General features: G+C 48.6%; 1 protein-coding gene across 1 annotated transcript in view; it reads right to left on the bottom strand.

Annotated features, from left to right (window-relative positions):
- Positions 1–17,638, bottom strand: part of RBFOX3 (RNA binding fox-1 homolog 3) — a 70,945-nt gene that overhangs the window by 11,023 nt on the left and 42,284 nt on the right. The window contains exons 2-4 of the mRNA XM_044420029.1: positions 3,262–3,522; positions 1,767–1,907; positions 864–917 (exon numbers count right to left, since the gene is read on the bottom strand). Of these exons, the coding sequence (XP_044275964.1) occupies positions 864–917; positions 1,767–1,907; positions 3,262–3,522 (456 nt within the window). The remainder of the gene's footprint in view (positions 1–863; positions 918–1,766; positions 1,908–3,261; positions 3,523–17,638) is intronic.

Here is a 17,638-nt window from a genome sequence, read left to right as displayed (position 1 = left end):
TTGCCTCTAACACTGGAACAGATGGCAGGGCCTGGAGAAACTCAGCAAAAGTTGTCTGTGAACCACTTAAGGATTTCATTATAGTTAAGTGGTATATAAATATCACAAACAAATGAAGGCGTCCTTCTTTAGGGCTGAAAACAATTATGAATCCTATCAAACTCTGTGTTCTTCCATTCTCCTGGAAACAAAATTCTAGTGATGTTGACTCAGTCTTTGGGCGCCTAAAGAGAAAGCCATTTAACCATGCCCACTGTGTCTCCTCCCAACCTTTGTAGCAAGTCTCTTTAATATAGAATTTTCTCTTTTTCAACAGAGTGATTTCTGATTTCACCATGAGAGGGTGTTCTTTTCCTGCACTAAATTGCCTGAGCCAGAGATTTGTGGCTCCTGCTTTTATTGTCATAAATGTCATTTGCATATAGTTCACTGTAAATTAAGCATATGTATGGTGGCCTTCCTCAGCCTGGTGCCCTTCTGATGACATGGACTATAGCTCCTATCTTCCCTGACTATTAGCCATACTAGCAGGAGCTGATGAAACCTGCCATTCAAAACACCTGGAGAGCACCAGCTGTGTGGAGGCTGGAGCTGGAGCGGAGGGAAGTGGCGCCATTCTGTGCCCTCTGCTGGGAAGCTAAACAGCAGCACTGGATTCCAAGAGCATTGCTGGACAGTTCAGGTGGTGGAGGGAAGGGGTGGCTTGGAACTCTCTGTAAGCTCTCAGGCAACTTAAGGCACAGAAAGAATGGCGAGGAATCCAGGGAGAGCAGCAGTGAAGAACGGAGTGTTAGGCTGGCCCCCGGGATGATGCACTTACTCTGAAGTTTGGGTTGTGTAAGACGTCAACATGTTGAACCTACCTTGGAGCCGCGCTCATTGAAAATGATCTCCACATCCAGGATCTTTCCGAATTGCTGGTAGAGGGGAAAAAGAGGAGGGAGAAGGGCAGGTGAAAATGGAAGTAGAATCATCGTTCCCTTTCCACCCCAGCTTAGAAATATGAGGAGCCCTTCATGTCTTGATTTACTCTGAAGAGACACTGTGTGCCAAGCAACCTCTGGAAGCGGTGGGATGGACCACCCCAGTCCCAGATGTTGGGGCCTGCCACTCGTTCCTGCATGGGCCACGAGGACCCAGGAGCACAGAAGCACAAGGAGAGGCCCTACAGCAGCCCACTGTCCTGTGCTGGGTCCCAGGCCGCTGTTCCACCGGGGCAGAATGGGACTCCCCTGTCCTCTCTTCCCTGCTGCAGCCCCCACCACAGAGCCTTCACATCTGCTTCAGAGGGTCCCCCCACCCTCAGGAATAGACCTGGGGGGCAGAGACACTGCAGCAGGCATGTGAGGATGAGAAGGCCTGCGGTTTTTGACTGGTTGGTAGGCAATGGCCTTGGACCTGCCTCCTCGTGTGTCTCCCTGCAGGGGTGTTCTGTCCTAATGGCAGGCCCCTCGCGCCGGTCCCCCCTGGGGTCAGAGGATCTGCAGTGCACTTGCCGTTAGAGAGCAAAGGAGGGAGCTCCTGCCCAGGTGTGACTTGGCCAGAAGCTGAGAGCGCGGGAGAGAGGCTGGCCTGCGCTCTGCCCACATGGGCTCTCCTGAGGGAGCTGCATGGAGGGTGCTGGAGAGGCACGGCTGGGAGGCAGGCTTGGCAGCGACACTCGATCCCAGAGGTGGACCAAATAAACTCTGCCTGTACCACTAGCATATGTGGGACCCCATACGTGTGTGTGTGTGGGGGGCATGTTTGGGAGGGGATGGACTCACCCCAAACATTTGCCGCAGATCAGGGTCCCGGAAGCGAAAAGGGATGTTGGAAACATGTAACCGTTTAGGCTGCTGTTTGTCAGAACCACTCTCTGGCGGTTGTAGCGTCTGGTTGTCTGTCTGTGCCGCTTCATCCGTCTGCTGGGGGAAAGAAAGAAAGCAGTGTCTCCACCATGGCTGCAAGCTCTCTCTCACTTTCCCTTAAAGAAGGCCGATCGCGGAGAGATGAGGCCAGTGCGGCTGGGAAGTGGCGCCTGCTCAAGCCAAAGGGGAAGCCTTTCCCAGGGGTGGGAATGCTGCAGGCCAGGATGGGCAACCCCCCCCCCCCCATGCCAAGGGCCACATGATTGCTCTTGCCAGAAATCCAGACTGATGACTAGCAGAGGGTACCCCCCCCCCCCCCGCTCAGTCTGTCTCTCCTTCCTGCTATGCCTCTGGCAGCCAGTGGTGTGATCTCCATCCCGCCAACCACCCAGCTTCCCGCTGCTGCATCTCCCGCCCCACCTCCCGCCCCTCTTCTCTCCCATAGGGCTTCCCTCACCTGCACGAAGTTAGGCCGAGGCCTGCATCTGGCTGCCCAGCCTCGCTCTGGGTGGCTGGCTGAGAGCTGCACGTGTGTGTGAACGGGTGGCACATGGAGGCAGCAAAGGGGCTAAAATGGGAGCTCTGAATGAGGGGGCCCTCCACTGAATTTTATGGCTTCCCTTCATTTACTCTCTAGCCTTCCAGCAGCCGCCCTCTTTTAACCTCGGATTCCCAAAGCACAAGACGGGGAGGATAATGGAGGGCGGATCTGTGGCACAGAAGGGAAGAGCTGGTGTGAGCACTCACCCCGGGAAGGGGAGAAAGGGCTGACAGGGGCTGGCTCGGCCCTGGTGTGGCACATGGGCCTGCCTGTGCACAGCCATGTGGGGGGACAGAAGGGCTTGCTCTCCTAGCTGTGTGGTGGCCAGCAGCCAGCCTGGCACTCGGGGATTGGAGAGCAGCTGGAAAATGCTCACTCAGCGCTTCCTGGCTGAGCTGCATTACAACCACATCACTGGCACGACGGGATTGGCACACGGCCAAGCAGGTAGATTACAAGTGATTAGGGACATGAGGGGAGCCAGGAAACTTAAGCCTTGAGCCACAAAGACCCAGGGGGGCAACGGGGCCCTGCAACGGCCTCCCACCGCACAAGCATCTTGCTCCTCTGGCCCGGCCCCACTCTGGTCCTTGCAGGACCTGGCAGCTCTAATCTGGGTTGGGGTGAGGCCAGCACCTGGGAGGGGAGGAAGAGGTCAGATCTGCTGCCTTGATCTCCCCCTTGGAGCCCCCCCCCCGCATCTCCCCAACTGAGACTTCATTTTGTGCCGGGGTTTCTCACTCTTTTGCTTCTGCTTTGCACCCTCCGGCTGCGGAGCTCACTCCCTGCCTGCCCTTCCTGACCGGCAGGTCCCTCACGCAGCCTTCGCCTGCTGCCCCTCCCAGGCAGCCTCCGTGCGGCATCGCTTACCGCTGCCGTCTGCGTGCCCGCCATGGGCTGCGCGCTGCCATCGGTGCCTGGCTGCTCCGCGTGGCTCTGTGCTGGCGTGTAGAGAGTCAGGGCGTGCTCGGGGACTGTGCTCTGCCCCGAGTAGTCCTGTGCTGGGTGCGGGTGCGGCGGCGGCGGAGGCGCGTACTCAGCGGGCATGCCGTTCTGCGGAGGCGGTGGGTACGTGGCTGGGGGGTAGGGTTGGGCCATTGCGTCAGGCGGAGCCGTGGCGTCCTGGTTGCCCTGCGGAGACAGAAGGGGGGAAAGGCTGACTGCAGGCCCAGGATGCCACGATGCGTGGCAGGTTACCCGCTCCTCCTTCCCCTTCAAAGGGGCTGGGACGAGCCGGCCCCATGGCTCTTCCAAGCCACAATCACCTTCTTTTGGTGTGAGGCTGTGCACAGAGGAGTGTCCCACATGCTACAGCCAGGGATGTGCTGGGCCAACGAATAAGTATCTAAATAAAGCAACAAACCCAAATCCTTCATTACAAAGACCACAGGAGTGGTGTGGGTGGGGAGAGAGCGATTTGCAGGCGTGCACATATTTATCCTTGTTTTCAGGTACTTTGATTCAAATCTTTTGGAACCCACTGGAAGAATTGAAGTAGAAAAAAGCAACTGAAGGCAGCCTTTCTGGCTGGGGTAGGGAGGAAAGATCTAACACTGTTGTTCCGCCAGTCGAATGGATACAGCTTGTGCAACACCTTCTCCTACTTGCCCTGCAGCCCTCCCTCCAAATCTATTTGGGAGGGTTCCCCAGCACCTGCAAGAGATTTAGAGAATGTGCAGGGGGAAAGAGAGGACAGAGAAGCCTCCTTCCAGCAGGTCATCTATTCTACTGGTGGAACAACGGTCTTGAAATCCAACCCAAGGCATCTCCAGGACAATAAAATGAGACACCCCCCCACCCAACTTTTGGAAGGCCTAGTTAGCTCCTCCCTGGCAGCTAGGAGGGTTATCTCTTGGCAACCTTCTCTTACGTTCAGGCTAGAAACCGAGACAGAAATTCAGATTGAACCTGGATCAGCCTTGTAGAAGTGGACTTCCCCGCCTCCCACCCATGGTAGACCCTCTAGCTGTCTGAAAATGCTGTACAGGGAGTTAAAAGACACTGCCTTCTTCCTGTGGAAAGTAGATCTTGGATCTAACCCTTGATCTTTTCAAAAACGAGGCTGATATTTTCAGGACCTCAAACCCTGTACCAGACACCAACCTCAATGTTTTTGCTATGCTTCAGCACCAAGCATATATGCAGTCCTGGCCATGACAAAGTAAGTGGGGTGTCCACATGCTTCCTTTGTGGTATTACGATCTCATGCCGTCAGGGAATGAGGGGGAAAACAATCAAGTGGTGGAGATTAGAAGAATGGTGCTATTAGGCCTAGCCCTTGTGTTTGGTCCCTGTGGGAACAGAAAGCAGAACTAGATAGCTTTGGTCAGATCCAGCAAGACCTTTCTCATGGCAGGAGCAACAGTTCCAGGACTTGCTCCGTGCAGCTGGAGGGGGCATGGGTGGGAAAGCAAGAGGACTGCGGTAAGGAACCACACTTGCTTATGTGCACTAATGGCAACAACTCTCTTGACCAAAGTGCAGCCATCTTTTGAACGTCAGACCTGCATCGGAATGCTATTAGAAACTTGTATATTCATTCTACTACCCCTGTCTTGGCTTCTAGCAGGGATCACATCTAAAAGCCACATCACCCTGAAATGAAAAGTAAAACACTTTATTTAAACCACCATTGAAATGGACTTTTATTCATGTAAAAAAAAGAGAAAGAAATTAAAAAAGTTTTCTAATACACACACCCACACACATGAGCGCATGTCCAGCTTGAAGGTTTCCTATGGGCAACTGGCTGGCCACTGTGGGAACAGAAAACTGGGCTAGATGGACCCTTGTTCTGATCCCGCAGGGCTCTTCCTAGATCCTTGTTAGAAAGGAAGAGAGAGAGAGTGTGAGAGAACAATACATAGTTCTTTCTGGTCTCGCTGCATGACACTTAAGGGTTCTGCAGCTGTGGGGATCTTCATTTTGGGAAACTTCCATAGCTGATGCCATTGTCAAATCATTGCAGTCTGGTGTCTTCCACGCTGTTTTCCTGTATTTTTTCTTATCAGAGTCATGATTATTTTTTCCACCCAGTAGAACAAAGTAGGAGTGCCAGCTTGTCAAATGTGGACAGGTTAAGCTTCTTGAGACTTTGTGGGCTACTGTGCCTTTAATTAAGTTTCCTGTTTGCAGGTATGTGCTGCTGCCGCCTGTAGATCACAGTGGGGGCATTTGTGATAACTAGCCTGGTGACTGCCCTTTCAGTGGCCCAAGGCCAATTTCTCTTCATCTGGGGTCACAGGGAGTCTTCAAGTACGTATTTACTTGCAAAGAGACAAGTAATGAAAACCACCCTCCATCCTGCAGGAACCGAAACAGATCCTGGAGCAATTAGCAGAGGTTATTCAGGGGGCAATTACTGGCTAGTCATAATTAATCCAGCAGCCATGATTACGAGGAAATGCTAAAATAGGTAGGACCTACAAATGGGAAAGTATTCCTTGACTTTGGAAGGGACCTTTAGGAATGGGATGCAGTTTTGAGGAAATTTCCTAGAAAGACTCCAGGTGCTGCTGGGCCGCACGGCACCCTGCTGTGCGTTGTGGGGGCCCCGTTCTAACACTGCTCCCCACATATTACAAAAGAGCAACACGGAAGGGCTCTAACGTGGAGGCAGCCTTGGGCGACTGCCTTGGGAGTCACTCCTTTTGTGCCACTGCCCTCTGTGGGCAAAGCTGTCCCAACAGGTGCAGGGCAGGCCCCTTCCGCGTAAGCGCCCATGTGTAAGCACCCATGTGAAGTACAAATATGAGCATGAGCACCAAAGTAGGGGTGGTTGGCAGGTTGTGAGAATGCATGGGCGACTACCTGAAGAACTACAATTACAGGTAAACAACCTGTTGTACTTTCTTCATGGTTTGTGTGTACTGCGCACATCAACAACAAGCAAGCTAACTTATCAGAGAAGGGAGGGAGGCTGTCCTCTTCCACAAAACCAGTCAGCTTTTGCATCAATGTCCCGCCTATAGCACCGGATAAGGGAAGAATCCCATCTCTCACTGCCTGATACAGTTCTCATAAGTGGAGTGTCTTACCTGAATGTAACCAAAGCTGAAACTCCATGGGTAAAATGGTTTCGGGGCAAACTTGCAAGTTCCAATTCCCTGAACTGATCATCCAGGGTAACTGAATGGAGCAGCCATGATGCCAGTTGCTGAGGCAGGCAAGACTCTGGTGTTCCTCAGCATACGAGTTGTTATGACCTATGAAAAGGCTCCATGTGGGCCTTGTAGGATGGAAGGGCCCATCTGACCCTGAGCGCACGCAAAGTGAACTCGTGGAGTCAAGTTGGTGCAGAGAAGAATGCCGGTAGTATAATATCCTGATTAAGGTGAAAGCCTGACACCACCTCTGGAAGGGAAGAAATGTCCAGACACAGCATTGTCATATCTTTTTGAGAAATCAAATAAGGTGGGTCTATTTGGAGAGCACAAAGCTCCCTAGCTTTACAAGCTGATGTGCGAGGAATGAGAAAGGGCACTTTTCAAGACTGCCAAAGGAAATCAATTGTAGCAAGTGGTTTAAGGGTTTCCTTGTAAAATCCTACAAGGCAACTCACAATGCTCCAGCGTAGGTACAGGGGATCACACTGGAGGCGCAACATTCCTTACTTTTAAAATGAAGTTGTTGTAGAAAGGATGAGTGAGTACCAGCAGTCCCTGGGTTATGAATGTCCAAGTTACGGACACCCCTACTTATGAATTATCTGCCATAAGGCCTATTAATTTACATAATTGAGGTAAAGACAAACAGTTCATAATAATGAATGTGAACTAGTTTCCATGGCCTACTGCAGAAACTTGTCATCACCATAGGGAGAGGGGAAGAGAAAGGGGAGAGAGGGAGGTCTCTGAAGCGGGCTTTCCTGCTCTGCCCATTTGGGGAGGAAAATCCTGCCAGCATTTCCTTGGTGCAAAGGGGAGGCGCAGGTGAGTGAAGGGGGGGGGGGATAAGAACACAAAAATGAAATAAGTGAAGAAGAGGGGCCTGCTGGATCAGACCAAGCTCAGGAGGTGCGGGCAGCAATCCAGTGCATGTATTGTCAACATTACTGCGTTAAGATTTGGTGGGGGCTATTCATGGTTTTTCAACTTTTGCAGGGGTGCTGTGGCCCTAACCCCTGCGAATGTAGCAGGCCAACCATATATAGAAATGTTTCTTGTTTTATATGCATAGAAAGGTAAAATATATACATATACTAAGACCAACATTTGACTTAGTCATGCTAAATACAATCTGTATGCATGTGATCCAACTTACATACAAATTTGACTTAAAGATGTTCTCCAGACCAGAAATCATTCGTAACCCAGGGAGAAGCCTTGCATTGGAAAATGGTAAGCTGACATAGCTGTAAGGTGCACTTGGAGAGATGAACATTTGAGACCTTTCTCAAAGAGATAAAGCAAGAACTGCACAACTGGACAAATTCAACATTGGACCGGATCAGATCCTGCCCTAGCAGCAAAGATGAAAAGGACTTCCATTTTCTACTATACTCGAGTCATGTGCAGGCGTTCTTGCTCTCTCAAGGGCAGAGTGAAGCTTGACAGGTAAGTCACAACAGCCTTTAGCTCTGAATCTTCCAAACAATCAGCTTCAGGATGTGTTTGTCTGGATGGTGAATTTTGCTTTGATAGCAGCACAACAGTTCATAAGCAATGGGATGTGATGATTTCTTTGTCTGGATAGAGAAAGAACTTTCAGTGAGATCCATGACTCTCAGATTCAGTTCCCATTCTTTTGATATTTGAGATCATTCCCTGAGGACATTGGAACATAAGAAAAGCCAAGCAGGAGCAGACCAAAGGTCCATCTGGCCTGGCACTCCCTACACACAATGGCACAGCAGCTGCCCACAGGAGCCCTCGAGCAGGATGGGTGCAAGACCTCCACCTGCCCGAGCGCCTCGGCAACTGGTGTGTGCAGGCACGCCGCCTCTGGTCAAGGGGGTAGCGCACAGCCAGCAAGGCGAGTAGCCACTGAGAGCCTCCTCCCTCATAAATCTCCTCCCAATCCCCTTTTAAAACCACCTGATGGTTGGCCATCACCATTTCTTGTAGCAGTGAACTCAATAGTTTAGTTTAATTTTATGTTGTGTGAAGAAGCACTTTCTTGCATCTGTCCTAAACCTGCTTCCAATCAGTTTCACTGGATGACCCCAGGTTTGAGTGCAAACAGGTCTCCCTCTCCACTTTCTCCACACCATGCATTACTTTAAACACCTCTATCCTGCCTTCCCTGACTCACTGTTTTTAAATGCTGAACAGTCCCAGCTGTTGCAGCTGTTTCTCAAAGGGTAGCTGTTTCAGCCCTCGGTCATTCTTGTTGCCCTTCTCTGTATTTTTTCCCCACCTCAGTAATGCTCTTTTTGAGATAAGGCTGAACAAACTTTCCAGGTGTGGTCATACCAAAGATTTGCATAAGAGGGGTAAGATACTGGCTGTTCTATTTTCTGTTTGGTTCCTAATTATACCTGGGGTGGCGCTGGCCTTTTTCAGGGCACCTGCGCTCTGCACTTTTTCACTGAGCGGTGCACGTCTACGTACCTCAAGGTCCCCTTGTTGCTCAGTCACTGTTAGCTCCGACTGCATCAGATGGGATCGTTTTGCTCCAACATGTGTGACTTTACATTTGCTTACACTGAAATGCACTTGCCATTTTGATGCCCATCCTCCCAGATTGGAGAGATCCCTTTGGATCTCCTCACAATCCCGTTTGGTTTCAATCACCCTGAATAGTTTGGCATCACCAAACTTGACCATTTCATTGCTTACTCCTAACTCCAGATCATTTATGAATAGATTGGAAAGCACTGGTCCTAATACAGAACCCCGTGGGACTCCACTGATTTCATACCTGCATTAGGAGAAGTGGGCATTTATTCCCACTCTTTATCTTCTGTTCTTTAACCATTTAGTGATCCATAAGACGCCTCCCCCTTTTATTCCATGATTGCTTTGTTTATTTTCAGGAGCCACTGGTAAGGGACTTTGTCAAAAGCCTTTTGGGAGTCCTAGCAAACAATGTCTACTGGATCACCCTTGTCTAAGTGCTTACTAACAACCTCAAAGAACTCCAATAGATTAGCAAGACCAGATGTTCCTTGTGGACTCAGTGTTGATTTTTTTTCGGCAGGGCCTGCTCCTCTATGTGCTTCCTGATTTTATCTTTAATAATCCTTTCAAGCAGTTTACCCACAGCAGATGTTAAGCTAACTGGCTAGTAATTTTCTGGATCCCCCCCTGGACCCCTTTTAAAAAATTGGTATTACATTGGCTATTCTCCAGTCCTCTGGTATAAGGGCTAATGCTAGGAACTTGTTAAATATTTTGATAAGGAGGTCAGCAATTTCATGTTGAGTTCTTTGAGAACTCTGCCATCTCTGCTGGGTGATTTGCTGACTTTCATTTTGTCAATGTTGAGAATTTCATCTTTTGTCACAACCATCTGCCTTAATTCCTCAGACTCTATTTTAGAATATATACACTCAGAAACAGATATGCACTCTGCATCCTTTGCTGTGAAGACAGTTGAAAAAAATTCATTCAGCTTCTCTGCAATTTCCTTGCCTCCCCTTAGTTCTCCTTTAATTCCATTATTGTCCAATGGCTTAGTGGCTTTCTTTCCTTTGGTATAGCTAAAGAATTCTGTTTTGCTAGCCTTGGTATGGTTAGTGATGTGCTTCTCAAACTGTTTCCTAGTTTCTCTAATTCGTTGCTTCCATCTCCCCTGTGCGAACTTGTGGTCCAGTTTGTTTCTTTCATTTGGTCAAGAGTTCCAGTTCTTGAAGGAAGCTTTCCCTAAGAGTTTTCTTGATTGTTTGTATTAACCATGCTGGTAATTTCCTGGACTTTGTGCTACCAGGAATATGCATACTTGTAGCATGCATATTACTGCAACTGGCCCAAAATAGGGCCACGCGATTGCTGACAAGAACTAGTCCACGAGCCCATATCAAACCAGTTTTATATCAACTATACTGGCTACCAGGGGAAGTCTGGGCAATATTAAAAGTGCTTGTACTTACATATAAACGCCTAAATGGCTTGGGTCCTGATTGTCTGTTCCCACATGTCTCTACCCATCCGTTAGGCTCAAACCTGGCCCTTTTTAAGGAGCCACCTCTTAGGGTGGTGAGGGGGATGCTGGCTAGAGGAAGGGCCTTCTCGGCAGGTGTCCCCCACCTCTGGAATAGGCTCCTTAGAGAGGTGCGCCTGGCACCAACCCTTTTGAGCATTTTGGTGCCAGGGAAAGGCTCACCTTTTCTCCAGTTATTTTAACAGTGGATTTTAATGGCTATCTGGTTTTAAAATTGACCCCATGTTGGTTTTAGTCAATTTTAGTTTAAATTGTTTTATTTTATGTTTTATAATATATTTTAATTTGATATATTATCCTTATATTTTAATTATATTGTTAATATGTTTTGAATATGTTGGTTTAATGCTACTGATTTTAGAATCAATAGTAGCCCAGCTATCCCATTGGCCCGTAGGCTTCTAGCATGTGCATAGAAACACTTAAGCACAGTGTCCCCTTCCAGCCACGTGCAACTTTTGTTCTGGCACTTTGTCCTCTAACTAGTTATTGTGGCTTCCTGTAACCTTGTTGCCTATTTTCTCCCCTCTACACTTGGGCAAGCTGAAATTTCCTCCCCTTCACCTGCTAGGGATGATTTGACCTGAATCAGATGCTTCCCAGTTCCTGTTGGCTCCCCCCCACCCCAAGAGTTCAGTTTAAAAGCATCCAAATTGAACCTTGGTTCCCTGAGTTTTGCTCCATTGGAACACATCCTGCCCTCCTTTGCAGGGGAAAACAGGTTTCGACCCACCTCCACATGACACCCCCTCATGTACTCATATGTCGCCAACAAATCCCCTGGAGTCTCCTCATCTCCAGGCTGAAGAGACCCAGTTCTCTCAGCCTTGCCTCATACGGCATCCCCTGCAATCCAGCCACCAACCTTGTGGCCCTGCGCTGCACTGACTCCAACCTGGCTATATCCTTCCTGCAATGCAGAGACCATAACTGAACACAGTACTCCAGTTGCAGCTGCAACAGGGTAGCACGGAGTGGCAGTAATACCCTTCTCAATCTAGAAGCGATGCTTCTGCCTATGCATCCAAGGGTGGAGTTTGCCCTGTTGACCGCCACATCACACTGCTGACTCATGTTTAGCCTGCAGTCAACCAGCACCCCGAGGTCCCTTTCACAAGTGCTGCTCTCCAGCCGCTTGTCCCCTAACCTGTACTTATGACACCCATTCCTATGCCCCAAGTGCAAGACCTTGCACTTATCCACATTGAACGCCATCCTGTTGTCCCCTGCCCATTTCCATACTCTGTCCAGGTCCATCTGGATCCAGAGTTCCTGCTCCTCAGTTGTAGCCACCACCCCCATTTTTGCATCTTTTGCAAATTCGATCAGCAGACTGCTCTCCCCCACTCCCAGGATACTGATGAAAAGATTGAACAGGATTGGTCCCAGCATAGAGCCCTGGGGGACCCTGCTCATCAGGACCAGCTGCCATCCTGATGATTCCCCACTAACAGTCACCCTCTGCTTTCAGTCCAGCAAACATGCCCTAATTCATTGGGCAGTGCATTGGTCTATCCCAAAACTCCTCAATTTCTCAACCAGGATATCATCCAGGTAAACCACATCCACTGCGTCCCCTCCGTTTAGCCACCTTGAAACGTTGTCATAGAATTCCACAAGGTTCGTCTGGCAGGAACTGTTTTTGCAGAAGCCATGTTGTATGGCCACCAACCTCCCTTCCTTATCTAGGGTTACTAGATCTCTTGCTATTATGAGCCTTTCCATCATTTTTCCTAGAATGGATGTAAGGCTAACAGACCTATAATTCCCCATGTCCCCTTTACTACCCTTTTTGAAGATTGGGACCACTGATGCCTCCCTCCAGTCCTCTGGAATCTCACCCATTCTCCACGAGGCCTCAAAAATGGAGGCCAATGGGCATAAGAGTACCCCCACCAACTCCCAAAGTACCCGTCAGGCCCTGCACCTTCGTAACATCCAGTGCCCCAAGGAGCTCCTTGACTTCTAGAGGGATGACTCTAATCTGTGCCCCTAAATCTCCTCATCCAGTCTCCCATATAGACCTCCCGCATCCTGCTTTGGGGAGAACACAGAGGCAAAATAATAATTTAGCATCTGTGCCCGTTCACATTTGTCACTGAATCCCCTTCCTCCTTAAGCAGTCCCACCGGCTCTCTCCCCTTCCTCTTGCTTTTTACATGTTAATAGAAGCCCTTTTTGTTGTTCCTGATATTCTTTGCAAGTCTCAGCTCATGATCAGCCTTATCCTTGCAAAGAATCCTTCTGCAATAGGTCACCTCCACCTGGTATACCCTTTTGTCTCCTTGCCCCAGTGCCCATTTCCTGCGGAGGTTCCTCTTATGTCTAATCCCTCTTATCACCTCTTTTTGCATCCACAGTGATGCTCTCCTTCACCTCCCTGCCTTGTTAACTAGCAGTACTAACATGGATCATGACCACCGACTCCACCCCTGCACTATCTATAAGGCTATTCACATGTCTTGGTATCTACAACCTTCACACCAGGTAGGCAATTCATCATGCAGTCTACATGCCCACTGCAAACCCAGCTATCTGTTTCTAATGATTGAATCTCTCACCCCCAGAAGCCCCTCACCCCCAGAGGCATGTCATCAATGTGAGATGATTCATGCTCACCTCCCAAGGAATGGGTCCCTTCTAAGGGATCATTTCCCTCTTCCTCAGAATGATAACCTCCTTCCCCAAGACCCCCATTCTCTGTGCCTGCAAAGAAGCTGTCACCCAGGGGTTGGGACCCTGCCAGTTGGTCTCTGGGAGTCCCGTCCTCCAGCCTCAAGTAGTACATCATGGTTGCATTCTCCACAGCTATTAGAATGAATTGCCTGTAGATTATGTGCTCAAAAGCCAAAGTACTTATCAGATAGCTAGCAAATCAAGAATGTTCATGTGGTGGCAAGACTTGGGATGGGTCACAGTCCCTGGTGAGACTTCAAACATGGACTCTCCAGCTGCTGAGAGACAAGTTGCTAGTCAGCATCCAAGTAGGCAGTTAGGTTATGAAGGTGAATCCTGCATAAGATTAGGTAGTGACATCCCTCTGGTGAGGACTGAAGAAGGGCCAGGAAGACATGTGCAATGAGCATCTTTGCAAGGGCTGAAGGTCCAAAGAAACCCAACATGAACCACTGGCTGCCATGGGGCCAAGTAAGCACTGGACCTGAAAGGCAGCAGTTGATGATCTGAAGAGCAACTCCACTGCCAACGGCTAACAATATCCCCTGGCAAAAAGCTTTGTAGAGCCATTGTGGGATCTAGGCAACTGGATTGCCTGTGAAGGAACGAAAACAGATTTCCCAGCGTTGGCACAGAGACTGGGCTGATGCACCAGAAAGGAAGGAAGGTAGAATGGAGCAAGCCTTGCTTCATGGCAGCAATTAACAACTAGAGCTACGAATGCCGTGCGGATGAAGGTGTGCACATATTGCGGCCATGCATTTAGTAAGTTCTCTGGGAGCTGTTGCCGAACCAAATGGGAGAACTGTGAATTGGTCAGCCGGGGCACCAATGAAAAAGCGCAAATAACGCTGGTGAGAGTTCTTTATAACAATTTGAAAATATGCCTCCTTCAAGCCTATGGAGGTGAACCAATCTCCTTTGCGCAACAATGGAAGGGCTGAGGACAAAGTGGTCCTTCATCCCTTTTCAGTACCATGAGGCATTTGGAGGAGAAACCCAGATTCAGCTGGTGAGATGGAAAAGGTTGTATTGCTCCCTTCTTAAGAAGGAAATTCTCTGATTTCAACACAGGCGATAAGGCAGTAATATGAACAGCTCCTAAAGGCAGGACGACAATTGTGTAGCCCCTCCTGACAAGAGTCAAAACCCATGAGTCAGATGCAATTGACTGTCGGGGAGAGAGGAGGTCAAATGAGATTCAAGGATGGGATCAAAGGAGGATGGGCAAGCCAAGAAGAGGCAGTCAGAAGTGCAATTTGTCAGTGACATTCAACCTTTCACCGTCGGGACAATACTGAGGGGATCTGTACTGGTGTCTTGGTATTGAGGATGTCTGCCGGTGATAGAAACAGTCTGGCTGGGGTGAGATGAGAGAAAAGCAGGTCGATACAACCACTTATGGTTCATCTAGATAGATGAAGGTTGGTTTATACCCATTTTCCTGGCTCTGGACCTAGCTTTTCAGAGGACGCGCACTGTCTCACCCATCTTTGAATTGCTCTCCTCATCAAATGGAAGGTATTTTATACATGATTGAGCTTTTTGAAAAGGACCTGCCAATTTAAGCTACACCTGTCTCTGCAGTGCCACTGCACCCACCATTCCCTTTGTGACGCAGTCTGCTTGGTGAGGAGTCGCATTAATCTGCCGGCGCCCTTTGGCCCTTCAGAAGATGGTCACATAGCAATCCTCTCTTGCTCCCAAGGAGGGCAACGTGCCCTCACAGCCTGCTGGTAGGATACTGGAAGTTAAAGGACTGCGGGGGAGGAAGCATGCACGTCCACCCAGTTGTGCCATCTCCCTTCTGTGTCCACCAGCAAAGAGTGGACTCTGTATTACTTGCTGTGAGATTGCTACGATTGAGTTGGGCCTTGGAGCCTGCAGTAAGAATGCAGCATCCCTTTCATGTACCCATTACATATTCTTCAGCCATTCAGACGTTGGAGTCATGGGAGACGGAGTTTTCCACAAATGCAGGTCCGTCTGCACAAGGGGACTGCCACTGGAGTAGCAGCTTCAGTACAGACCAGGGGTGGCTGGGCTTGCACAACAGAAGAACGCATACGGTAAACAGCAGATGTGGGCAGCGTCTGTGGGCAGCAAGTGGCAAGTGGGTGAGCTGCAAAATAAACGCAATGAGTCACATGCAGCTCCTGAGCCTCGGTTTGGCCACCCTGGTACAGACAGTGTCAGTTGTCTGTTGTGAGGCTGGCTGAACATCCAAACCGGGGGACTAAGTTGTCTGCTGCACCTGGTCAGAAAAGTGGCTGAAAACTTCATCTAAGCAAAAACGTAAAGAGAACCTCTTTTGGTTAGCGGGGGTTTGCTCCCACACTTGACACATTTGCAGAATGGCACCTTCAATGCTACAAGGCCCGAAGGCAGTGACATAATCTAACAACTGAAAATAAAGAATGCTAATCTAAAGAAAAGGAAAGACAAAAGAAAAATGAAGTGAAACCTCAGCCAAGAATCACATCACAATCGACAAAAGAAGATCCTGAGGCCAAGTCTAGGATGTGGCAGGAACCTGCCAGGGGGGCGCAGACTGGAATGGTGGGGAAGGGCTCCCACTGAAATTCCTCGGCTGTCCAAGGGTCCCAAAACGCGCCTCCACAAAGGCTCAGGGCTGCCTCTGCGAAAGCACGGAAGTGGCTTTCCCCTGAAGAAGGGCGCTTACGCGGAAGGGGCCTGCCTGCACCTGTTGGGACAGCTTTGCCCACAGAGGGCGGTGGCACAAAAGGAGTGACTCCCAAGAGGAAAGGCAGTCGCCCAAGGCTGCCTCCACATTAGAGCCCTTCCGTGTTGCTCTTTTGTAATATGTGGAGAGCAGTGTTAGAACGGGGGCCCCACAACACACAGCAGAGTGCCGTGCGGCCCAGCAGCACCTGGAGTCTTTCTAGGAAATTTCCTCAAAACTGCATCCCATTCCTAAAGGTCCCTTCCAAAGTCAAGGAATACTTTCCCATTTGTAGGTCCTACCTATTTTAGCATTTCCTCGTAATCATGGCTGCTGGATTAATTATGACTAGCCAGTAATTGCCCCCTGAATAACCTCTGCTAATTGCTCCAGGATCTGTTTCGGTTCCTGCAGGATGGAGGGTGGCTTTCATTACTTGTCTCTTTGCAAGTAAATACGTACTTGAAGACTCCCTGTGACCCCAGATGAAGAGAAATTGGCCTTGGGCCACTGAAAGGGCAGTTACCAGGCTAGTTATCACAAATGCCCCCACTGTGATCTACAGGCAGCAGCAGTACATACCTGCAAACAGGAAACTTAATTAAAGGCACAGTAGCCCACAAAGTCTCAAGAAGCTTAACCTGTCCACATTTGACAAGCCGGCACTCCTACTTTGTTCTACTGGGTGGAAAAAATAATCACAACTCTGATAAGAAAAAATATAGGAAAACAGCGTGGAAGACACCAGACTGCAATGATTTGACAAAGGTATTGTCTGGATTCCCTGTTTAAAAGAAAAAAGTAAAAAGAGTGAACTAAATAGAAAAATTTCAGAGCAAAGGACTAGTGCAGTAGAAATTTAAAAGCTCTTGAAAATCTCTAAGGAGGCTTTTTTTCACCTAGAATATTATCAGATTTGCCCAATCCAATGTTTTGTTTTTGTTTTTTTTTTGCTAAATTCACATGCTTTTAAAATATTTTTAAAAATAAAATTGGAACAGCACGAATTTCTTTAGTGAAACCTATTTCTATATCTTTCATATGCCTGATTTCTGCTCTGTTCATATTGTCCCTGAAGAAAATTTTGCAAGATTGCAAAGTGACATGTTTGATATAGGAAAGAGGTGAACAGACTTGAGCTGGTTCCCTTTTTATTAACAGATTTTTTCAACAACAAACCATTTTATTCACGGGGTTGTATGCAACTTCATCATCCACTAGCAGAATGGATATTGCTGGTGGCACAAGACTGCCTCATCCTCTCCTGCCCTCTGTGTGCACCCTCCAAACTACTTTCAAATGCCCGGCAAACCTCCAGTACTGATTTGGGGAATGTGGGGGAGGGGGAGGGGGGATTGAGGAGGTCCCACTCTGCTACCGGTATCTGCTAGACTGGCATTTTTGTTATTCTAATTTCCATTAAGTTTATAAAACTGCTAGATTTAAAAATAAACTCAAGAGAATGACACTAGTTTAGCTCCTTTGAAGGTAATATAAACTCATCATATAGCTAATATATAAGAGGGACTTAGAAAATCTGATTTATGTGATGGTGTCTTTCCAGTGATCCATGAGTGTCAGGAGCCTTCAAAGTATTGTCTTTTTTATTTCCATTTGCAATAAAATGGAACATTTCCATAAAGTTGCCAGTGTTTTGTTGTCTCTTATTGCTTTTATTTATTTAGTCAGCTCTTTTGGTCCATATGTTCTGCCAATGTTCCACTGAAGTTGTTGTATTTGATTTCCAGAACTTTGCCATAACTTGGCTGCCACCATTAAGAAATT

This window comes from Varanus komodoensis, unplaced genomic scaffold (assembly GCF_004798865.1).
Source record: "Varanus komodoensis strain SLA01 unplaced genomic scaffold, ASM479886v1 scaffold11, whole genome shotgun sequence".
In the NCBI taxonomy this organism is placed as follows: Eukaryota; Metazoa; Chordata; class Lepidosauria; order Squamata; family Varanidae; genus Varanus; species Varanus komodoensis.
Note: the sequence above shows the minus strand (reverse complement) of the source record. Positions and strands in the feature narration are given on the sequence as shown.